The following is a 25,481-nucleotide window of genomic DNA, read 5'->3' as shown; positions in this document are numbered from 1 at the left end:
ACAAGAGCAAAACTCCGTCTCAAAAAAAGAAAAGAAAAGAAAAGAAAAGAAAGAAAAGAAAATAAGCTAGTTAAAACAAAATTGCGTAGCACAATACTTGACATAGTAGGGCTTCATTTCATAAATGTTTGTTGAATAAATTAATGTTAAACCAGGATTTTTCCTTTACTATGTATATCTTTTTATAAAAGCTAAGTAGATACAGCATAGTGATTTAGTAGGCTCTGGAGCCAGACTGCCTAAATTAGGGCCTGACTCTGACTCTGCCACTTTTTAGCAGTGTGACCTTTGGCAAGTGATTTAAAAAGGCTTCAAGCGGGCCGGGCGCAGGTGGCTCATGCCTGTAATCCCAGCATTTTGGGAGGCCGAGGCAGGCAGATCACAAGGTCAAGATCAAGACCATCCTGGCCAACACTGTGAAATTCCACCTCTAGTAAAAATACAAAAATTAGCTGGGTGTGGTGGTGCGCGCCTGTAGTCCCAGCTACTCGGGAGGCTGAGGCAGGAGAATTGCTTGAACTCAGGAGGTGGAGGTTGCAGTGAGCCGAGATCGTGCCACTGCACTCCAGCCTGGGCGACAGTGTGAGATGCTGTCACAAAAAAAAAAAAAAAAAAAAAAAAAAAAGGCTTCAAGCTTCAGTTCCTTCCTCTGCAAAATAAATGAGTTAATCAAAGCAAGGCATTTAGAATGGGCTTGTATATTATAAGTAATGAATACAATACATGTTAGCTACCATTATTACTATTATTTTCTTTCTCTAAATTGGAGTAGTTTTGCTTGGCTACCTCGATACCATATTAAATGACCAAGACCAAAAATGATTTCTTTTTTGAGGCTTTTCACTTACTTGATACAAGCAAAAATATCCTCTAGTCACATCCACAATTCTAAAACAAAAATGAGCAGGAAAATGAAGACTAAAAAGTATGTCTAAGTAGCACCTAACTATGTAGAGTAATTTTTAATATACAACATTAATAAAGAATGATTTTTAAAATTTAAATTTTATAATAAGTAATTGGCTGGGGGGCTGCTGGAGGAAGGTAATGAGTAGAATAGACTTCTATTTACATTTGGCCATTTCCTGCAAATAAATTAAGTAAATAATTACAAACTCTCTTTTAGTCCTCTTGCATGGACACATCCTTACCAAGATACACCATGATTTCAACTAACTTAAGCCCAAGTAAAACTGACTAAAGGAACTACATAGGAAAACAAAGCAGGATCTACTTCTCACTGCCAACTGCACTGTATTTGTATCCATAGATACAAGACAACAGAGAGTCCCAGAATTCTAAAGCGGGAAATCCTGGGACTTCAAAGATCATCTAGTCTCAGGTCCTAACCCTGCTATCACGGGATCCATCAGCGGGTGAGGAACAGGGTAGAGGTCAAAGGAAACAATCCTTGGTCCTTGTTCCAGCCTGAGTGATCTCATGGGACAACCTATCCCAGTATTCTCATTTTATAAGCAACAACACAGACCCTGGCTAATTAAAGGCAGAGCTGGGATCAGAGGCTGGGTTTCCTGATTCCCAGCCTACACTCCTGAAGGTCATCATTCTAGGGTTATGACAGTCACAGATAACAACACATTAGGCTGTGTTAAACTGACAACTAAGCAGTGTTTTTTCCCTTGTAAACTCACCAGGTACTAGGTCAGCACTTCATGGAGAGTAAAGTATCATTATTTGGCATACACAAAAAGCAACTTTCCTTTTTTTTTTGGTACCCTGAAAATCCCAAACCACTGTTGCTATTACAAAATTTTTCTTTACCCTAGTACGCACCCCTGGGCCAAGCACAGATGCATTAAAAATTTGCCAAGAGAAACAATGAAGTCACTGATAATACAAAGCATGAGAGTATCATGAAATTCATGTCTTTGTTTTCTTCCTCTAGATACTTAATTATTTCTCATTACTGATCATTTTGTGGTTATTGGCAGAGGGGCAAGGAAACTCCACCACTGTAAACATGTAGAGACACATGCTCCTCAGTAGACCAGAAGTCTGCATATGATGGGTCTGTTCACAAATCCAATGTGAACACCACTTCATTAATCAGTGAGAATGTTGATGCTACTATCCCCAGCCTCCAAAGAGAATTGGTGGTCTCAGTAAAACTCTAATCTCTTTAGAAGAATAACAAACACAGTATAAAAATGTTTCAGGTCATTCCTTTTTTTTTTACCACTTATGAATATCATCACTGGCAAATGATCTATGTTCTCCTATCAGATTTCATCTAACCCACTTTAAGAGTGAGGTGAGGAAGCTAGAATGTATACAGAGCTCCATTCAGTCTTCTGTTGCAGCTCAGGGCTGCCTTAAGCTAAAAGGGCACTACTTATGAACAATGTTTAGCAAATTACCCTGCTAAATAAAAGCTTACATTATCTTGGTATTCTGGAAGGGATATCCTAGATTAAGTTGATGAGGGCAGAGAAATTCTCATTGATTAGCGGCAGGATACAAGTTGATTCTTATCAGTAGACTATTGTTCCACACAGGACTATGTGGGCAAGAGGAAAACATAGGAATTCATCATGTAAAATGAAAAAAACAAAAACCAAACCCTATGTACTTCCAGGAAATGAAAAGAAGTAAAGAACCAAATATATTTCGCTCCTCTTTTAAACTAGACTTTTATTAGATTTTCACAGAAATCTGAATCTGTGGGTGTGGTGAACTTTTTCAAAGATGGCTGCAGTTAATTCCTTCCATTCCTTTGCAATGTGGCCTTGTATCTTCTTCCATGTAGAGGTGTAATCTATTTCCTCAATCTTGAATCTGGGCTGACATTGTGACATTCTTTCACAAATGAGATGTTGGGAGCTTCAACTCTCATGTTCTTGGAATGTTATCCTGAGACCACCATGTGGGGAAGCCTGGTCTAGCTTCTTGTAAGTTGAGAGTCCACATACAGCTGAGATGAGATGACCCGGCTGAGGCTCTCCTAGTCCAACTAACCAACAGCCAAATACGTGAGAGCCCGTCTTAGACCATCCAGGCCCAGAATAGCTGTAAGAAAGCTGAAGCTGTGGAGTAACCCACAGAATTCTGAGCCATTGTTATTTAGCCTCCATCCAAGTTTTGAGGTTGTTTGTTAAACACTAACATGTACCTGAGACAGTTGGGCACAAAGTAAAAGGAGCAAGCCAGTCACCCTAATGCATGCCCATTATGTATGGAGCACCAGGTCAGATATGCCATGTGAGACATGAATGAAGAATAAAATTGTCTTAAAAATATAAGACAAAGGACATAGATGGCCCTATCATTAATCTGTGAACATACCTATAAATAAAGCAGAATGTAATATTTACCTATATTAAATATATTTATGTAACAACCTTCCATTATTTCTACAGCCCAGAGTAAGGATATTCCTAGGTGTTCAAGAAAATACAACGGAGGTGGGGAAAGATAATTAGAAATCCTGTTTATGTATAATTTTTCATTTTTGTCTTTTTTGAATGTTTTTTATAAAGCACATAATATACTGTGGTAGTACATGAATATTTTTATAAATAAATAAATATACACACAATGAGGTTTTTCCCAATCTCATCTCTTACACATCCCCAACCTCCCATTTCTACACAAAAATATCCCTTCTATGCCTTTGCTTTTCTCAAATAAATGAGCCTTTCCCTGGCTACCTAGGGAAGAGCCAGTGACAACTACTGTCACACATCATTGTTCATCTATACTGTATTTGTAAATAGTCTCTTCAGTAAGGCTATGGGCATTTTTCGGACAAGGTATTTGTACCAGTGTATATATGCATTTGTCTTAGGCAATACAGCATAATGACATTGCGGCATGATTTTTAAGAGTGTGGGTCCCTGAGCCAGGTTTCCTAGACTCAAATCCCAGTTTTGCCACTTATTAGCTGTGCAACCTTCAATAAGTTTCCCGTGCTTCCATTTGTTCACTGTAAAATGGAGATGATAATATTCCCTACCTCATAGTGTTGTTGTGAGACTTGAATGAGCTAATACATGGAAAATGCTGAGAAGAATGCTTAGCACACATAGTAAGTGCTCCCTCACTTCCAGATCAGGTCATTGGACCTGAAGAGGGTGAATGTCCTTTCTGTTTTGAGACAGAGTCTTACTCTGTCACCCAGGCTGGAGTGCAGGGCGCGATCTTGGCTCAATGCAACCTCGGCCTCCTGCGTTGAAGCAATTCCTGGGCCTCAGCCTCCTGAGTAGCTGGGATTACAGGTGTGTGCCACCACACCTGGCTAATTTTTTGTATTTTTAGCAGAGATGGGGTTTCGCCATGTTGGCCAGGCTGGTCTTGAACTCCTGACCTCGGGTAATCCGCCTGCCTCGGCCTCCCAAAGTGTTGGGATTACAGGCGTGAGCCATTGTGCCTGGCAATGGCTCAATGTCTTAATCAAGTTCCACAGCTGATTTGTGACAGAATTCTTATCACCTAACACAAGGGAAAAAAATGTGCAAGAATGTTTGAAGTAGCATTTTTTTGAATACTGAAAAAAAAATATTCAAAAATAGTAAAATGAATAAGTAAATGATGGACTATATAATGAAATATTCTTACAGCAATCAAAATACCTAAACTACAGTAAAATGGAACAAGGAAGAATCTCAAAAATATAATCTAGGATGAAAAAGCAAGTTTTAGAAAGATACATTCAATATGCTATTTACATAAGGTTTGAAAATGTAATACTATACATTGTTCAGCAATATATATGTACATGTTTTTAAAAAGTATGAAACATACAGGGGAATGATAAATACCAAATTCAAGATTACGTGGTTACTTCTGGAGTGGGAAGGGAGAATGGGTTTCAGAAGAGATACATACGTTATAATACATCTATAATACAGTACTTAAAAACCGTTTTCTAATATATAGTAAATTACTAAAATTTTATAAATTTGTGTGGTAGCATATAGCAGTTTGTTATGGTTTCTATACTTTTCTGGACACTTGAGTTTTAAAGATTTTTAAAGAAATACTACAAACTAAAAGTAAGGTACTGGCGATGATGAAAGTTTCATGATTTGTAGGGACAAAGAGTAAAATTAATAATCTGCTTATATGCCATAGAGTCAATTATAAGTTCAACCGATATTTTCTCTCCTAGTTATAAACCTCAACAGTGGAAGAATTTTTCTTCCTATTATAAATTCATTTGGATGATTATATAATCAGATGTGGAGCTAATGTGTCCTTTAAACATTAATTTATTTTATATTGTTTCCAGAATGGCCAACTACGTTAGGTAGTAGTATCTCCGCTTTGAAGATGAGGGTCCTAAATATAAGCCCTTGACTTACCCAAGGATAGATCTAGAATTTTAGAAGAATGTCAGGAATACAGGAATACAGCCAGGGACCAAGCCTTCATTCCTTTAATACTAGACTTGGCCTTCAAAACAAAATAATGCAGTAATTCTGTAGCAGTAACTCTGCCATTTCTGTCCTAATGTACTTTTAAAGGCTAACAAATTTTAAAAACAAAACAAAAAACCCCATAAAAGCCCCCAACAATTTTAAAGGAAATACTATAAGGTAAATCTGAAGAAAGTCAGAAGAATTAGCAAAGTCACCATTTTACAATATTATAATTATGTTAAGTACGTCTTAACTTAAGCAAGCACTTAGGTCATGGTTGGAGGTCTGACCTGGGTTCCTGAGGTGGAATGCTTGGGGGATGAAGTTCAAACACAGCCTGTTTACCCATGGACATAAGTGGCCTTAATCAAGACAGAACACCTTTTTTTAAATGTTTGCTTTAAAAGCAGAAGTGCAAATAAGACTGTGATTTATGAATCTGCTAATATCCTTCTCTGCTGTAGACATCAAAAAGATTGAGTTTGGGGCTGTGGTAAATAAAACAAGAATGTAGACTTGTTAAAGCAGTAATAGGTACTCTTATTAAAACTCCATTTCCATTAAGCTTTACAAATTTTCTTCCCTCCTTCCAGGCTTTAAAGAATGCGTTCCAGAGGCAGTGATACCGAGGGCTCAGCCCAAAAGAAATTTCCAAGACATACTAAAGGCCACAGTTTCCAAGGGCCTAAAAACATGAAGCATAGACAGCAAGACAAAGACTCCCCCAGTGAGTCGGATGTAATACTCCCGTGTCCCAAGGCAGAGAAGCCACACAGTGGTAATGGCCACCAAGCAGAAGACCTCTCAAGAGATGACCTGTTATTTCTCCTCAGCATTCTGGAGGGAGAACTGCAGGTCAGCTGGGTTGGAGTTATCCCCATCATGCTTCAAATAGAAGGCTGCTTGTGAATTTGGTGTTCCTGCTGCCACAGAAATAGATATCTGTGGTTCATACATTGTGTGTACATGAAAGCAAAGCATAAGTATATATACAAAGAATTCTCCTCTGCCAACTCAAAGTGCAATTAATCCCATCTAAAGGGGCTGTCATGATGACATGTGATTGGCATACAGGTGGTGAAAGGTCACATCCTCTGCCCATGCTGCTCAGGAGCTTCAGTGCACATGCATGCATCAGTAGCAATAATGCCAGATGACTTCGGGATTGGTTTAAACAACAATAGGTGCTTTTGTACCCCAAGTGAACTGGCTCCTAGACTAGCCCTGGCATTATTAACCTACATGAAAATCTAAAAACAGCTGGTACACATATAGGAGAATTTTATTTCCTACCCCCTGAAAATCCAAATGCTAGTACATTGATGGATATCATGATATCTGCTTGTCAAACATAATAAAAAAAAGTAGTCCTCCAATGTTGTATAGTAATCACTTTTTAAAACATTAATTGTGTAATTAGACTACAAGAAGGATGAAGGGATATAGTTTTGTTACCTTTTACAAAAGTGTGAAAATGAAATATGATTCATTTATATTTGAAAGAGAAGAAAAAGCACTGCCAACTATCACAAAAATCACTTGCTGAGACTGCTGGTAGAGACAGCAGGCTTTCTGAAATACTTTTTGTTCCTACAGGCTCGAGATGAGGTCATAGGCATTTTAAAGGCTGAAAAAATGGACCTGGCTTTGCTGGAAGCTCAGTATGGGTTTGTCACTCCAAAAAAGGTGTTAGAGGCTCTCCAGAGAGATGCTTTTCAAGCGAAATCTACCCCTTGGCAGGAGGACATCTATGAGAAACCAATGAATGAGGTATGTACCACAACAGGGGTGTGTACCTGGGAGGCAGCCAAGCACTAGCCCTGCAGATGAGCATGATCTGTAACTCCTCTTTGATTCCTTACAGTTTTACTTTCTAACGCACTTAAAGCCTACACAAAATAGATAAATACGACAAGTTCAATAGGAAAGTTAAAAAGAATGAACCATAGACAGGATGCGTCCACTAGGTTTGTTGCTTGACATCAACCAAAATCTACCAAATGCCAGAGAATACTCCCCACTCTCACGTGCATGTGCAGGCACATACACACACAAACACACACATGCACACACATACATGTGCTTACACACACAGACACACACACACACTGGGAACTTGCAGGGTACCCAGGCTGTAATAAAAAACATAAAGTTCAACCATAGAGGTTAATTTTTGGAAAACACTGAGGTATTATGTCATAGAAATTTTGAACATGAATGGAAATAATCTAAAGAACTGTCCAAGAAATAGAGTTTTTAAAAACATATATTTTAGATGAGTGCATAACTTCTTTTTCCTTCAAAGTTTAATGACAGCAAAGACCTTTCCCTCACCAAGCGTACCTAGCAATTACAACGGCAAAGGTGGGCAGTCCCAACAGGGCCACCACTAGGGAGAAGGCAGTACTGCTTGCTCTTTTACTTGCTGACATTTCTGAAACCCTTTGGAATTCTTATTTTATTCTTTAATTTTCCTCTGAGACCTTCATGGAAAATTTCATAATTTTTCATTTTTATAGAAAAGAAACAACTAGGAACATGAGTTGAGGCTGGAGAGTGAAAGCAAGTTTCAGACAAATTTCCCTCAGATAAACTCTGGCAACCTACCTCAGGACTGACCTCTAATGTCCTTGCTATTCTCGTCTTTAGTATCTCATGAGAGAAGAGAATACTGTCTTGCCAAATAGTGAAGGAGTTTGGTCATATGTATCTGCTTCTCTAAGGGGTGAGGATGAGACCACCCAAAGTCTGTTGATTTGCACTTTAATCCAAATTTTAAACAAAAGGAACCAGAGCTGCATTCAAGTGAATACTGTTAAAACTGTATCCTGGCTCCCAACATATTAACTATGAAACAGTGTCAGGCACAAATTCCCCAACCCCTGTGAGCTCAAATGCAAATTAATGATCTCTGAACATAACCCTAACAAAACTCTACAAATGGCATAACCTCTCAACACTTCAGTGTGAAATGGAACAGGATGATTCCAAACTTATGTTGAAATCGGTGGGAAAAAATTTAATTACAAAATAATTCTATTGTGCACATGCAAAATTGGAAATACCCCCCTTCTACAAATGCTTGCAGTCTTAACTCTGTAAGGTGCCCCTGAAAGTTACCCATAACCTGGCCCTGCTTTACAAGTCCAACCTTTTTTGATTACTCCTCCAACAGATACCCCTATATACATACACCTCTCACATTCCCACCTCCATGATCTGTCAATTTTCCTCTCTTTCCTCTACTTCCCCCTTATGGATTTCTCTGTCCTCAGCTATCAGTTTATGCAATTCCTTGAAGCCAAAATAACTCCACGTACACAACCCAGTTGTCTATCCTTTTCCTCGGTCTAGGAAGTACTAGGTGAGAGGGGAATGCCCAGAAAATAAACAGTGAAGGGGAATTCTGCCTAGGATTTTCCTACACACGGCTGAAGAAAATAAAGGGAGGGCAGTGCTCCTGCTGAGACCAGCTGTGACTGTATCCTAATTACATGAGAATAAGCATCTTGCATGCTAAAGTTATTCTTCTTTTGCATTCCCCCATCTTGAAGTGTTAACAGCCCTTTCTCCCTTTTATTTTCTTCATAATGTTCTTTTTGAAAAATCTAAAAAATCTCAATCATGTCTAGGGTAAACTAGAGGTGATTTATCTAATTCTTAAGGCAAAATAACTTAGAAGAACAAACAGCTCTCGGTTACATGACACGACAGGAACACTGACTTAAGATGAAAAACTGGTGGAAGCCTGTGAGCTGGAACATGCTTGGGGCTGGGGCTAGGAGCAGAGGTGTGGTCAAGAGGGCGGGAAGAGGCAAGGACTCAGTCCACAAGAGTTTCGACCTCCTATTCCTTTCCAGCCTAGGGTTCTATATCAGAACTTAATTAAAAAAAAAATTAATAGCCTAAGGTATTCTTAGTTCTTCCAAAAAATATATTATAGAAAATATGGGCCGGGCGCAGTGGCTCATGCCTGTAATCCCAGCACTTTGGGAGGCCGAGGCAGGCAGATCACCTGAGGTCGGGAATTCGAGACCAGCCTGACCAACATGAAGAAAGCCCGTTTCTACTAAAAATACAAAATTAGCCGGGCGTGGTGGCACATGCCTGTAATCCCAGCTACTTGGGAGGCTGAGGCAGGTGAATCGCTTGAACCCAGGAGGCAGAGATCACGATGAGCCTAGATCACGCCATTGCACTCCAGCCTGAACAACAAAAGCGAAACTCCGTCTCAAAAAAAAAAAAAAAAGAGAAAGAAAATATAACAACATTTTGGATTTACCAAGGCACTATAATAAAAGAGTCTCAGTATTATTAGCATAACCTAGGGCAAATCTTAAAATACTTACCTTAAGCAATGGTATAATTAAGCTTTTAAATTTAACTTTATTCATTTAGTTAGTTAATATGTATTGAAAAGCTCATGTATAGGGAAAGTTTTGGTGAAAGAGGAAAAAAGATTTCCAGGTCTTGGCATTGAAAAAAGCAGTCTTGAAGCACCATGGTGAATTATAAGAACTGCCTGAAGTCCAGTGTGGCTGAAAGTTGGGTAGGATCGGTGGGAAGATATGGAGTGAAGATGGGGCCAAGGTGGCAGGAGGTTCAGATGGTGAAGGGCCTTTTGGCCCCAAAAAGGAGAGTGGAGTCCCAGTGGTGAAAAATCATGCTGTCAGTGATGAGGACAGACTGCAAGGAGGTAAGGCTAGAGGAAGGGAGACCACTTAGGGGGTCATGGAATAAATGAAGAGCACGGATTCCTTCTAGCCTTCTTTCCATTCCCTTCAAACAACCATGAACATATAAAGGGAAAAAAACAATGGAAAGCAAGAGTGGATTAAATAAACCTTCTATTTTCTCTCTTTGGTTTGTATAAAGTTTAATATACATATCTTGACAATTACAACAAGCTCTCCAAGGAAATACTGTTTTTGGATTTAGAAAAGCCTCTTTCAGTAATTCATTTATGCTTTACTGAATACCTACTATAATTATTCATACATTAATTCTAATGTCAATCTTTTGACAAATTAAATTGAATGTATTTTCTAAGTCAACTAATAACTTCCCTAAAGTAAAGCTGATCCTATCACTATTTCACTCTCAAATTGCAAAAGGAGTTGATTTGAATTTTCCTTACAATGGACTCTAATGTTTGGGCAACTGAAGATAAAATTTTCAGAGGGCTGCAGTGGTTTGAGACACACTTCCATGACAATCAACACTAGAGCCTCCTCAGAAGATGCCTCTGCCAGCAGGCAATACAACATAGCAGTTTCAGCTTTCACAAAAGGACTGGCTACATTTATTAAAAATCATCAACAACTGTATGGCATAATGAAGTATTTTGTGAATTTAAGCATTTAGAAGTCAGAGAGAATTTACTGGGTTCTATATGCTGGGACACCTCAGTTGTACTCTTTTTCTGAAATGACTTGGTCATTTTGTGCCCAGATTTCTAGTCAAGTACATTTCTAGTCAAGTACATGCTTTTTAGGATACACAACTTAAATTGGCTTTAAATTCACAATGAGTCACACATTCTAAATCTTTTATGACAAAGGCAAACTGTAAAAATCAATCAACATTATCACTTACTGCATCTGTATCTAATCTAGAAAGTCGGGTGTTTTCAAAACCAAGTTCTTAATAGATATTAATTTATCACTAGCAAAAGATCCTGAGTTAGCTCTTGCCAACGTGTTTTTCTGGTGGCAGCTTACCCCGTGCTGGGCAAAATGGAGCTCAAGGCCAGGAGCTGATAAACCAGCCCAGTGAGCTTGGCTGTCTAACTCCATCTGACTGTGATGCTTTTGGCCACTGGCATGTTCTTTACTGCCTGGTTCTTCCTTTATGAGGTCACCTCCACTTCCACCAAGTGCACTTGGGATATCTGCCAAGAGCTCCTCATGTCCTTGGTGTTCTCACTCTTCCTAGGCTATGGAGTCCTGTCCTGCTGCTGTGGCTTAGCATCCACGTATAAGCCCCTAAGGGTACCAGCTGGACAGCTTCTCTGAATCCCTACTTTTGTTAATCAAAAAAATTTTTTAAACTACTGCGGGAAGTGTCCCACAATAAAGGCAGATGTGTGACCAAACAAAACAAAACAAAACAAATCTCAGTTTCCTTGCTTGCTTGTTTTGTTTCCAATCTGTAAACTGGGCACCTCTTATAAGCAAGGCACTCTGTTAGATGCCAAGGATTAAAAATAAAATAAAAAAAGAAGGATGTAGGCCCAGCTTTCAGGGAGTTCACAGTCTAGCAGGGGAGACAAACACATGTATCAGGCACAGGTTGATCATTTTGTAAAAAAGATGTAAGTATGGTGCTGTGAAAATCTGAATGGACTTAGTACTTACATTTGGTGACATTCACACTATACACCAACAAATAATAGATTATCTATTCATAGATCTATTTTAATGGAAATACCTTGATGTATAATAAAATGAAAATCATAGCATGTCCTGGTAGAGCGATCCAAGAGGCATATACTGGTAGAGAGAACTATAGGGTGGGCTGGGGCAGAAGAGATCAGCTAGGGCAGCTGCGAATCCAGCACTGTGCAAGGATTCTCTTACTTCCTGTCATTTCTTTAACGTAGCTTCTCAGGAGAGAGACATGAGTGTCGGAAAGAGGTTATGTGGAAACAGTTGATACCCACAGGGACACAGATTATTCTGTCAAGAAAAATTTGATGGCAATAAAGAGACTACATTTGTATTGAAATGCACCCAAAAGTATCAATTAACAAGAGAATAAACACTAAACAAGGAGATAAAAAACCCACTGCTGGCCGGGCGCCGTGGCTCCCGCCTGTAATCCCAGCACTTTGGGAGGCCGAAGCAGGCAGACCACTTGAGGTCAGGAGTTCAAGACCAGCCTGACCAACGTGGAGAAACCCCGTCTCTACTAAAAGTACAAAAAAAAATTAGTGGGAATGGTGGCGCATGCCTGTAATCCCAGCTACTTGGGAGGCTGAGGCAGAAGGATCGCTTAAACCCGGGAGGCGGAAGTTGCAGTGAGTCGAGATCGCGCCATTGCACTCCAGCCTGGGCAACAAGAGCGAAACTGTTTCAAAACAAACAAACAAAAAAACAAAAAAACCCACTGCCGAATTAATCAAAACAGGGACATTTCTAAAAGAGTGAAAGACAACTGTATATAAACAATTTGGTAACAGGCTATAAATGTTTTCTTTCGTAGTTGGACAAAGTTGTGGAAAAACATAAAGAATCTTACAGACGAATCCTGGGACAGCTTTTAGTGGCAGAAAAATCCCATAGGCAAACCATATTGGAGTTGGAGGAAGAAAAGAGAAAACATAAAGAATACATGGAGAAGAGTGATGAATTCATATGCCTACTAGAACAGGAATGTGAAAGGTAAGGCTGCTTTGGGCAAACAATGTCCCATTCTGCAATCTATGAGCTGGCCACTGTACCAGGTGTCAGGGATACAAAGATAAATATGACACAGTCTCTGTTCTCAAAGATCTCATAGTCCAGGGTGAGGAAAAGGATATGTTTGAAGACATTATCAGTACAATGTATGGATAACCAGATGTGTGATAAGGACTGTGGAACCATAAATGTTAGGCCCCTAACTCTTGAAGGGAGTGCCCTGTGAAGGCTGCAAAGACCAGGCAACAGGGGTCTAGTCCCTAGGCAAACAAGAATGAAAACCATATTCATGGCAAGGGGTGAAATAAGTATGTTAGTATAGAAGTGAGAAAAGAACCTGCATTTTGAGGGAACTCAAGCTTTTCACATGGCTACAGCATAGGGCATGATTGTAGGATGAGAAAAGGAAAGGCTTGCCTTGAGCAGCTGGACTTTATAACGTTGGCCTGAAGGAGCAAATGGAAAATTGTGAAAGGGAAAATAAGATGATCAGTTATGCTTTCCTAAAGAACGATTAAGGGAACATGGAGGAACAACTGGAGGAGCTTTAGACTGGGTGCAGGAAACTCACATAGGAGGCAAATATCCAGATGAGAAAGGTGAGGGGATGTGTTCCAACAGCCATGAGGTTGGGAGGGGGGTGTGCGCATGAACTACTTATGATGTTTAGTCAATATGAATTAGTGACTGGTTAGACTGGAAAGAAGAGCAAGGAAAACAAGGAGTTACTGAGAAGCACTCCTGGCTATTCAGGAACATATGAAATATGGGAATGGGGCACAGTTTTCTGTGTTGTAGGATTTTGATCAGGCAGGATGGTTTCTACTTGGTGAGTAGGTAGGAGATGAGTCCTGGTTTAGACATGTTGAGTATGAGGTACCTTGGTATATTACAGTATCTGGTGTAAAGAATAATATGTATAAAGTCAACCCATGGTCGGAAATATAGGTCTGTAGAAGGATGGGCTGGTGATATGGATCTGCAGCAGGTGATAGCTGAAACTGTGGGTGTTGGTGTGGTGAGAAGAGAGAATGTTGAAAGGGAACCCTAGAATACATCAAGGCTTGGCAGTTTTCTGGAAGAAAATGGGGGTTGAAAATGGAAGCTAAAAAAAAAAAAATGGTGGAAGCTTAGAAGAACCAGAAGACAAAGAAGGCAATGAAATGAAGCGAGCAAAGACTTTAAAAAGAGAGTGAACAGTCAAATAGCACCAAATAGTGCAGAAAAGAATGAAATGTCCCAGGATTTGGCAATGAAGAAAATACTGAGGAACTTAATGAGCCATTTCAATAAAGTGGTAAGGGCAGAAGCCAAATTGCAATGCTTTAAAAAACAAAATAAGCAATAAGAATGTAGAAGCTTAAAATGTGAACTAGCATTTTGAGAAGCGTGGCTGCAAAAAAGGAGAGTTTGGTTGGTAAATATTTTCTAACCATATGTAGGGTAGATTATTTTGTTCTACTTTGACCCTCTATTCTGAACCACTGAGACAGTATAAGCATCCATATGAAACTGAAAGGACAATTAACCCTCTCTATTGATACTGAAAAGATGGAAAGTAACCAATCTCAAATGGCTTATTCAACTACTTCCAATTCATACTTCAGCTAGGTAACTTAAGTTAGTTACCTCAATATCTAGGCTAATAGCAAACTTTCATTTATTTTCCATATACTTTATGGTAGACATTTTTTCGGAGTGCCAGAGAATCCATGGCACTTATATTCACTCTATTTTTTCCAGGAGGTTTTTCACTACACGGCAGAGAGGGGGCAGGGGAAAGGTCCTACTAACTTGCTCCTCATGAACTCTGAAATATCTACAGGGACAGATTAAAGGAGCACAAGAAATCTGGCACCAAAGAAACATTTGACTCAGACATTACAATATAAGATTTGTTATTCAATGAGACAATGTTACATTAAACATTATTTGAACCCCTGTGGTCTGGCACTAGTGGCCTCATTTGGCCTCCATACTTATTTGGCACTAACTTGCTGAACACAGACACTTTCTTTCATCTTTCATTATTATGAACATTTACTGATCACGGTCAGAGTGTTGCCTGGCATAATACAAAGAGGTACAGACTGTCTCTGCCCAGGGGGCTTACCACATTAATGAAAAGGCAAGATGATACAGATTTATGGTGGGAATGTGAAGGGCTATTGGAGGAGAGTTCTGATATTGACTGTGTATCTCTACTATCTTCTGGAGGAAGGCTGGAGAGGGCTATCCTGAAGTTATACTGGAATGTTGGGAGGCAGATGGCAAAGATTATTTAAACCAAGAGAGCAAGGAGGAACAACACTGAGAAATGGGAACAAAAGATCAGTGGGGATAAAGGCCATGGGCTGGAGGAAAAGAAAAATTGTGGGAAAAATGTAAAGTGTATACTACTAAATCAATATATGAAGAATAGTATTTTGAAATATATAAAATGAATTTAAGAGAAAGAACTTAAGAGATTACTTTTAGCTTTATAGGATATAAAGTTTCCTTTATAGGATTCTTTACCTTGAAGAATAATTAAAGTGAACATGCCATTAACAAGAAGTAGGAAAAAGTGTCTATCACTCTGTTTAGCCATTCCAGAAGATATGAGAATATTCATCTATTTCTATATGCCAAGGAACAGCTTCCAGATGGAATTCTTTGAATGTGACAATATTAAACCTATTCTCAACTCCCTTGATGCATATGTGACTTCCCTTGCTTTGCCTGAACATCACAATTCCAGTATCTTGGTAGTGTGGGCCCATTCACGTCCACCCTTCATGCTTTCCTGCCTTCTGCTGGGAGACTGCAGGCCTCATGAGGCATAACTGACTTCTATCTGCTTTAAGGCCATGTGCATCAAAGTAGTATTAAATGAATACCATCTAACGAAACAGGAAGTGGGGGAAACTAATGACTTCAGGTAAATAAACGCTCAGAGGAGGTGCTTACACACAAGAGTGTGAAATACCTGTAGTGTGCCTTGCTTTCAAGTGACATGGCAAAACACACCATGACTGAGTCCTTCCAACTTCACTGAGTGCTTTCTCTCAAGGACACAGCTGCCTCCCACAAAAGTGAGACTAACTTATCCTGAAGGGTCAAAGAACAATGTTTACTTCCTTCCTCAAACAAAGTGTTGTAAACCACTCCCAAACTAGCAACCCTCCCAGCAGTGAAACAAAGATATCATAACCCCAGTAAAAGGGAGGTTGGTTGAAAATAGATACAAAGGGCTATCTGGTTGAAACTCTGACAAGGTAAAGGTTTACTGCTCACATTCTAAGTGTTGGTTTGTATCTACCTGGAAATAAAACAAAAATTAAGAACTACGTGATTGAGGTAGTTAATGAGACCTCAGAGGATGTAATAATGGATTTCAAATTAAGGCTCAATTTCTGTGTTTTCTTTGGAGAATTTGTTTTATGTGGAAAACCCTAAAGGAGACTGATGTCACACATTGAGCTCAGGCCAAAATGTTTGCCAAGTGATGTCGCTGTCGTAATCAGTAAGCAATTGGCTTTCCCACTGAGGGTGGGTGGGGGCAGGGATCAGCTCAGGAAAGCCTGTTCCCAGGCATGTTAATGCAAAGTTTCCTTAGCTGTAATCTGTGCGGTTTGGTCTGTCCATATGGTAATATTCTATCCATGTTTCATGACAACATTCACTGACCAGCTCCAACATGTGGATACGTGTGTCACCAATGACCTGAATTATGTACTTGGCTGAATTACAGGTGGAGTCTATGTAAAAGGTTTTTTACACAAAAGCAATGCCAATAATTTTTGGCCTTTCTGTGTGGCTTCACAGGAAAGCCAAAACAAAAGTCACTTTTAGTCAATGTAATTTTGCAAAATTTTCCCATAAGTGAAATGCCAATTTTGTCTGTACTTTCAAAAAAGCTTGCATATTTTTTTTTCTTTTTCAGTTTCAATGGGGCAAAAGGCTCTGAAGGAAAAAAAAAAGTTGCTTTTTTTTGAAACCATGCATTCTTTCTTAGAATTCTAAAACAAACTATGTATGCTATTCATATATGTTACTGCATTTCTGGTCTTGAAACAACAACTAAAGCAGGAAAGAAATATTGTTATGGCAGCTCTGTATAAAACTGTGGCTTCAACCATGGATTGTTTAAAGCCTTAAATTACTTTTCATAAAATCTTGGCCTAGTAGGTTAGCACTGATAGTTCAGTTTTGTAAATCAGAAGTTCAAATGGTAGCTTCTCAAAAGCCACAAAGAAAGGAGTCAAGGTAGAATTAATCTCTTGTTCCTTTTCTGTCCAAGTTTGACTAGATAGAACAGTGGTGCAGAGGCCTTAGGGCCCTTTGGAGGAAAGTCAGCAGGTGTCCAGCTTCAAGTGTTGTTGCCTTGACCACACCCTGGGAAGTTCTTTGCTGTTAAGTTTCAATGAAGAACAAAGCACTTCCACCTCTCCCTTTGGCTGAAACAACTTTATAAACAAGTATTTTCACCATCAATCCTTTTCTATTATGACAGGCCTATTTTTCCAGACTGCATCAGACAAGGTGACTAAAACACTACTTGAGCCATATTTGACCCTACTGTTAACTGAGTAAATCAGACCACTTTTAAAGGCTTCTCTCAAAAACATCAAATTTTCTTTCTAGAGGATTTGGAAATCTCCTCGAAATACATACATGAATGAGTTAATTTATCTAATTTTTAGGTTAAACTCATTAGTTTGGAGCTAGTGCTACTTGCCAGTCATTAACTGAAACAAAACAAAACAAAAACAATAATTGATTAAATATATATGTCTACTGCAAGCCAGGTCCCATACTAGATACTGGGCGAACAAGGTAGATGTGGTCCTCACCTACATACAATCCTGAATATTTGTTCATTGTGTAAAACAAAGACACCACTGCAGGCTTTAAGACCTGATACTGATTCTTCTAAGGCATTATGAGTTCATGACGGGTGGAAAAAAAGGCACCACTATGGTAAACTAATGTAATAACATTAATGCTCATGAAGACAGAACATTCAGGAGAAATCAATAAACACATTAAACTAAAGTATTTTATTAGAGAATTCAACATCGTGCCATTAAGATTTTCAGTTTCTTTGGTCTTAAATCTCAGCTTTTAAGGGTATCCTACAAAGCAATACGCAGTGGGTATAAAGCTTTAAAAAAATAAAGTCTACTTAAAAAAATATTTTGAAAGCCAGCAGTTTTAAATTTCATACACACTAAACTATTGTTGTAGAATACATTGTACTCAAATGCAATCATTTCCTTTCAGTTTTTCTGGCAAGGAGTTATTTGTATTACATATTCTCAAGACTATGTCTTACAAGTATTGAAATGGATGCCAGATCTCCATTTGACCTTTGTCATGGGCATCTAGTTCTTTGCCAGAACAAAATGGAGATCCACTGCAAACAAATATTTTGTTATTGTAATTCTATACAGAATTATGACATGATCAGCCTTGTGTTCATACATGCTGGACCTAACACAGGATCTGAAAAGGGATGCAGAGAGATTAATTACCTCATGTGGGTACTAAAAAACCATTTAGGACCGTCCATCATGACTTAACTTTCAACAGATGTCACAAAACCATACTCTTAAAACTGCACAATTCAGCGGTTTCCATACAATGCCTTTTAATTTCAGAGGTCAAAATTCAGATAGAGTGACAATACTACCTGATTGCTTTTCCTTCCCAGAAATTTAGTTTTCTGAACTAAATTTTACAAATAATTTTGAATGTGTATTTGAACACACACGATAGTGAGTTTATTGCTTACAAAAGAATACTATGAATGCTAAAAAGAAAACATTAACAAGCCTAGTGAGGGATGAACCAGGAGCTTAGAGATAGTGGGAGTCTGGTCTGCAGACCTGATCTGCAGCTATGTATAACTTTTGGCAAATTCCATTCCTCAAATCTTTAGTTTTCTGGTATATAAAACAAGGGGCTGGGCGTGGTAGCTCACACCTGTAATCCTAGCACTTTGGGAAGCCAAGGCAGGGAGATAATGAGGTCAAGAGTTCGAGACCAGCCTGGCCAAAATGGTGAAACCCTGTCTCTACTAAAAATACAAAAATTAGCTGGGTGTGGTGCCGCATGCCTGTAATCCCAGCTACTCAGGAGGCTGAGGCAGAAGGATCACTTGAACCCAAGAGGTGGAGGTTGCAGTGAGCCGAGATCGCGCCACTGCACTCCAGCCTGGGCAACAGAGCGAGAATCTGTCTCAAACAAAACAAAACAAAACAAAACACAAACAAACAAGGGCAGGGCATATGATTATGATTTCTGTGTCTCTTTCACACCTAAAAATTTGTGATTATGTGATTGTCATGAACAAGTACCTTTCACCTCAAGCCTAGGATTCTAACTCCACTACCAAAAGAGGTCAGTGAGAATGACAGTGACTACCACCAACTTTAAATCCAAATCTGTACGTCCATTCTTAAAGGACATCTAGATTTCGGTATACCCTACTGCTTCCACATATTTGAAACTTAACCTAATATCACCTTTGCGCATCCAAGTCCACTCACAACTTTTTTATTCCTGTTAATACAACCACCATGAATCAATCTACCAGATAACTATAAAAAATTACAGAAATCTCAGAAGCCAAGAATTTAATCTAGAAAAGACCTAGCAATCTAGACCAATGCTTTGATTTTTTGAATTGAGAAAAGTGAGGCCTATCAAGTCCAAGATAAAAAAAAAAAGTCACCAAATCTTCCAGCTAAATAGTTGCAGAGTCAGAGTAGAAGCCAGCTCTCCTGACAATATATTTGATGATATTCTAGAGAATATCCCTAGAATCATTCCTAGGTACTCAAACTATGTGCCTGGTGTTACGGGAGGTCCAAGATAAATTTTACACACAACTAAAATACAGGTGAAAAGACAAGACACTCAAAATAATCTGTAGATAATTTAGGAAGAATGCAGGTGTTCATTCTGTGGCACAGACACCACTGTTGCAACACTGTGGAAGATCAGGCAAAAAGGAGATTAAACACAGTAATTATCCAACAGCCAGCACAGCCCTAGGAGAATGCAGGACATACAGTAAACACTCTATAAATACATCTACTAACTAGCTGGTGGTTACTAGTTTAACAGCCCTATAAAACAGGTAGCCAAAAACCGAATGTGGAAAGGCAACCTCAAACTTCTGTTCCATTTGGACTAAAAAATATAAAGAGGAATAAGAGCCACTAAACCATATCAAAATGGAAATTTTTGCCTCATAAGTGAAAATCAAGGTGGGATATTAGAATTAAACTGTATCCTGAATTTGCAACTCATAGGTAAACTTTCCTGGCAAGTGTATTAATTCTTCAGATGAGAAGATGAAGCCAAACAGCTTTGGCCAGCCGTGAAGATGATGGCTGGCACAAGTGATGAGTGAGTATCACTGCACAGAAAGGCCTTATGGAAGAGCATAGGGTATCAGAGTTAAAAGCATAGACTCGAGTTAGAACAACAAAAGTGGAGCATGGACCATGAAGCATGGTCCCATCCTCTCATCTGATCCTACTGGCTATTTGACCTTGGGCAAAGCATTTAATCTTGTTAAGTCTCCGATTCACCATCTGTTTAAAAAATGATAGAGATCTCATAGGTTCCTGTGATTACTAATTATATAATGCACAGCAAGTGCTAAGTAAGGTGTCTAGCACATAAAAAGCACTCAGTGACCATTAGCACTGTATTTGTCAGGGTCCTCCAGAGAAACAGAACGTGTGTGTGTGTGTGTGTGTGTGTGTGTGTGTGTGTATAAACCGTTATTATAAAGTGTTGGCTCACATGATCCTGAAGGCTGGGCAGTTGCATGAGCTGCTGTCTTCAAACTGGAGACCCAAGAAAGCCAGTCATGTAGCCGAAAGACCTGAAAGCTAGAAAATCAATGGTGTAGATTCTATTCCCAATCTAAAGCCCTAAGAATCAGGAGTGGCAAGGACAGAAGATTGATGTGCCAGTGCAATTAACCCAGGCAGTTAATTCAACCTGCCTTCAGCTTTCTGTTCCATTCTGGCTCTCAACAGATTGCAGGATGCCTACTCACACTGGGGAAGGCAGTCTACCAACTAAAATGCTAACCTCTTTGGAAACACTCTCACAGATACACCTCAAAATAATGTTTAACCAGCTATTCAGACATCCCATGGCCCAGTCAAGTTGACACATAAAATTAACCATTACACGTATCTTTCTTCAAATTTGCCTTTCTTCAAAGCAGTTTACTTATGTACTCTGCATGATACCAATAGGTATTTTTTTGAGTTGCCAAGAAAGCATTTATGTAGACCCTATACTGGGTTCTAATAATGTGACAATTAATAAGAGCTTTCAAGTGGCATATTGTTTAGTATAGGGGAGATAGACAGAACATCAATAAGTGCAATGCAAAGTTGCAGGCTAATTACAACAAAGGATACAGAGGAGGCACAAATAAGGGCTTATACTCAAGGCATGGTTGTATCCTATTTCCTTTAGTGTAGGAGAATTGCTGAACGTCCTAATGATCTAACACTGTATAACACTGAGCTGGGCAAGACAGTGCTCTGTGAACTTTTTTTTTTTTTAAACCATTAAGACTCATTTCTTCTTTTTGGTAAATCACTCTACTTAGAGAAACAGAAATGTTAGTTTGGTGGTATTATGAAAAATGTAGCCTTCCAAATATGCGAAATCAAGACTGAACCAAAGTGAGGGTTTTTAAGTACATCCAAAGTCTCCAATGCTTCTCTGGCTTGCCACTGTCAAAAATCCTCACACTAATTGCATCTTCTTGTCTAAAGTTATTGTGAAAAATCAGATATTCCCACTCTAAGGTAAGCGGGCTTACTTTTGATATATTTTGTTACACAGCCCCTTCCACAGGATCAAGAATATGGGAGAGGTAAAATAAATATTTTTTTTGAATGAGTGAATGAAATGTAGGAAAAGTTGGCTACATTTTAATCTATTATTTTCCATTAATCTCTCATCATGAATTAGCTTCTGGATTCATTCCCTTCGGTTAGCATGGTCATGGGAGAATGGGATATAAGACAAGCCCATTTTGATGAGGAAAGCAGAATGAGCTTAAGAGCATTGGGACTATCCCCAAGAAGGCAGAATTAAGAGCATATGGTGCCCTTATCATGGAGCTAGAAGAAAAAAAATGATCCTAAAAGGGGATTTTAAGATTAAACACATCAGAGACATTAACTAAATAATCACTAAAAACAACTCACTCAATTCATACTTTGCAGTTTTTATATCCAATATTTTTTCACTAACAAAAACATCATGACCATTTTCCCAAATCACCAACGACTCTACATCACAATGAAAGTAGATGAATACTACTGTATCACACAGGTGCATCACAACTTATTTAGCAAATTCTCTGTTGTGGGCATTTATATTCCTCCTTTGTCACTAGTATAAAGAACTCTATCCTGAATGGCCTCATATTCCAATGAATTTTTATGCCTTTCTGATTATTGTTTTAGAATTCTTATATGTGAAATTGCTAAGTCAAAAGTTATGAACCTATTTAAGTTATAAAACCTTATAACTTAAACTGCTAAACTGCCTTCTGTAAAAGATATTTATACCATTACTAACAATGAAGAAGAGAGCCAATTTCTTACTTTATAACTTTACCTGAGACTAGTCTTGAATCTGACCTCAATTTAAACATGAAATGATGTTGTAAAGAGTATAAAGTGAATGTTAATGACATGAATCAGACTTTCCCACTGACTTGGGCTTTGTTTAGAGATGTGTTACTTCTGGAAAAAAAAATCTAACATATCAAAAACACACTTAAAGATTATAACATTTTATTGAAAGAGTATTTTCACCTTGTCAATATAATTTCAGTATATTTCCTTTTCCCTATCAAATTCAGGTTCTCATGGCCTAGCATCACTGGTCTTCCAAAAATAAAAAAACTTCCATTGCTCATTCTCTGAAATGTCTGAGGCTTCCTCCTTCATATATCCTATATCAAGTCTTAGAGTCCAAATCCAGGATCCTGGCTTACCTTTCTCACCACATGACTTATTTGGCAACAGCTCACAACACTCAGTACTGGCCCTACATGGTCCTGAAAAGTCTGATTTGTTGAAAATAGTGGGATCTAAGGCCCACTTTGCCAAATTCCCTCTCTAATTTAAATTCAGTTAGTTTGGAGTGTTTGAGAATTCTTTATCAGTTTCCTATTTAACTCAATTTCTACTTGCCAATCCTCACTTCTTTATATTTCCTCCCTACTTATCATACACATACACTCCATTTATTTCCATGAATTTCTCAATAACACTCTGAAATATCCGAGATGCCTGACAAACAGGTAACTTGTAGCTTCAGAAGATGTTTCAGAAGAAACGCATTAGCAAGATTCATGGACTGAATATGTGTTTTCTATGTTTTTTCTTTTCTTAAAAATAAGTAATTTCCAACTCACAGCTTTTTTCACACTATATCTTGCATATATGCTTCAGGGTCACGCACATAGCCCTGCTCTCACTTCCTACTCCTCAAAGATAATCCACCATGAATAGTTTCTTGTATTTATCTTTAAAAAGATTATTACAAGCATATATCAGCAATTCATGAAGATCATACAATACTTTTTCTATTCTTTTTTTAAGTGGTTGCATATTATTCAATTTTATAGATGCAATTCATTTAGCCAGGCCACCTTATGAGCTTTAGATTGTATCCTTTTTATTTCCTATTAAACATTCTTTGGTTAATTGATTCTCAGTAACTTCAAATGCCTCTTACTTTCTACTTTCCTTTAGAAATAGGTTAATCACTGGTAACAGAGAGATACCACTTCATATCCACTACGATAACTTTAATCAAAAAGATAATAACAAGTATTGACAAGGATGTGAAACTGGAACCCTCATATGCTGCTGCGTAGTAATGTAAAATGGTGCATTGGAAAATAGTCTGGCAGTTCCTCAAAAAGTTAAGTGTAGAATTATTGCCTTAGTCCGCTGGGGCTGTGATGACAAAATACCAGAGATTGGGTGGCTTGTAAACAACAGAAATTTATTTCTCACAGTTCTGGAAGGTGGAAGTCAGAGATGAGGGTGCTAGCAGTATTCTGGTAAGGGCCCTCTTCTGGGTTGTAGACCGCTGTCGTCTCCTTGTTTCCTCACGTGGTGGAAAGTGGGTGAGAAAGTTCTTATGAGGGTCACTAATTCCATTCATGAATGCCCCTCTAACCTCAAAACCTAATTATCTCCCAAAGGCTCCACTTCCTAATACCATCACATTGGGAGTTATGATTTCAACATAAGAGTTTGGGGGGACACAAATATTCAGTCCATTGCAGTTACCATACAACTCAGCAATTCTACTCTTAGGTACACACCTAAGAAGATGAAAACATGTCCACAAAAATCTGTACACAAATATTCACAGCAGCATTATTCATGATAGTCAAGAAGTGAAAATAACCCAAATGTCCATCAACTGAGGCATGGATAAACAAAACTGTGGTATATCCATGTAATGGAATACTACTTGTCAATTGAAAAGAAGCTCTGTGGGCCAGGTGCGGTGGCTCATGCCTGTAATGCCAGCACTTTGGGAGGCTGAGGCAGGTGGACTGCTTGAGCCCAGGAGTTTGAGACCAGCCTGGGCAACATGGCAAAACTTCATCTCTACAAAAAATACAAAATTTAGCTGGGTGTGCTGGCATGCACCTGCAGTCCCAGCTACCTGGGCGGCTGAGGTAGGAGGATCACCCGAGTCCAGGGAGGTCAAGGCTGCAGTAAGCCGAGATCACGCCATTATACTCCAGCCTGGGAAACAAAGCAAGACCCTGTCTCAAAAGAAAAACAGAAAAAAGCAGCAGCAGCCCTGTGCCCATTAAGCAGTGACACTACAGCCGCTAGAAACCACTGATCTCCTTTCTGTCTCTATGGTTTTGCCTATTCTGGGCATTTCACATAAATGGAATCATACAAGATGTAGCTATTTGTCCCTGTTTTCTTTCACTTAAAATAATGTTTTCAGGGTTCAGACATGTTGTAACATGTATCAGTATACTTCATTCCTTTTTATGGCTGAATAAAACCAAAAAGGTCAGTATGGATGTATAACTTGATTGATTTAAATGACCAACAAGATAGATATAAAACTATTGATGATAATGTAGATTTCTCATGAGATAAAGTTTCACTGTGTTCTTAACACTTTAAAAATTAAAACTTTTAATGTTATTAGGAAGCAAAGAATAAAGACTTGGAACTGAAAGCAAATGATTATTTGCTGGAAAAAAAAAGAGAGAACGAACATTTTGGTTATATGTGAAAAGAGAGAAAATGGGGGATATTTGTTATCCATTCTTTCATTTAACTTAACACTATGCTTGGAACTAGGAACTAGGAAAAAAAAATAATGAAGAAGACATGGATCCTGTCTTTGAGGCCCAGGTGGAAACATAAGTAGAATGAGGTAATTAATTGTGAGCTGTAACAGAGGCATGTACAAGAGTGCTCAAGGATCTGATTAGAAAGATGGATTAGCTCTGCACGGAGGGAATGTGAAGGTTTCCCAGCAGGCAGCAATTAGCTTCAAGGCTGAGTAGACTTAGCAGGCAGAGAAATGCACTCACAGGTACATTAAAAAGATAAATTTATGGAGTTAAGCCTCTGTTGAGGATGAGTATGTTAGAGCCAGGGCATACAGACCCTGT

At 38.7% G+C, this 25,481-nt stretch overlaps 2 protein-coding genes and 1 pseudogene across 2 annotated transcripts in view; 2 read left to right on the top strand and 1 right to left on the bottom strand.

The window, feature by feature from the left end:
* Nucleotides 1–25,481, bottom strand: part of CMSS1 (cms1 ribosomal small subunit homolog) — a 360,423-nt gene that overhangs the window by 241,116 nt on the left and 93,826 nt on the right. The gene's annotated exons all lie outside the window — the stretch shown is intronic.
* Nucleotides 5,967–25,481, top strand: part of FILIP1L (filamin A interacting protein 1 like) — a 107,173-nt gene continuing 87,658 nt past the window's right edge. The window contains exons 1-3 of the mRNA XM_055110201.2: nt 5,967–6,233; nt 6,975–7,148; nt 12,582–12,760. Of these exons, the coding sequence (XP_054966176.1) occupies nt 5,982–6,233; nt 6,975–7,148; nt 12,582–12,760 (605 nt within the window). The 5' untranslated portion in view covers nt 5,967–5,981. The remainder of the gene's footprint in view (nt 6,234–6,974; nt 7,149–12,581; nt 12,761–25,481) is intronic.
* On the top strand, nt 11,114–12,587 carry LOC106634591 (transmembrane protein 258-like; annotated as a pseudogene).

This window comes from Pan paniscus, chromosome 2 (assembly GCF_029289425.2).
Source record: "Pan paniscus chromosome 2, NHGRI_mPanPan1-v2.0_pri, whole genome shotgun sequence".
NCBI classification, from domain to species: domain Eukaryota; kingdom Metazoa; phylum Chordata; class Mammalia; order Primates; family Hominidae; genus Pan; species Pan paniscus.
Note: the sequence above shows the minus strand (reverse complement) of the source record. Positions and strands in the feature narration are given on the sequence as shown.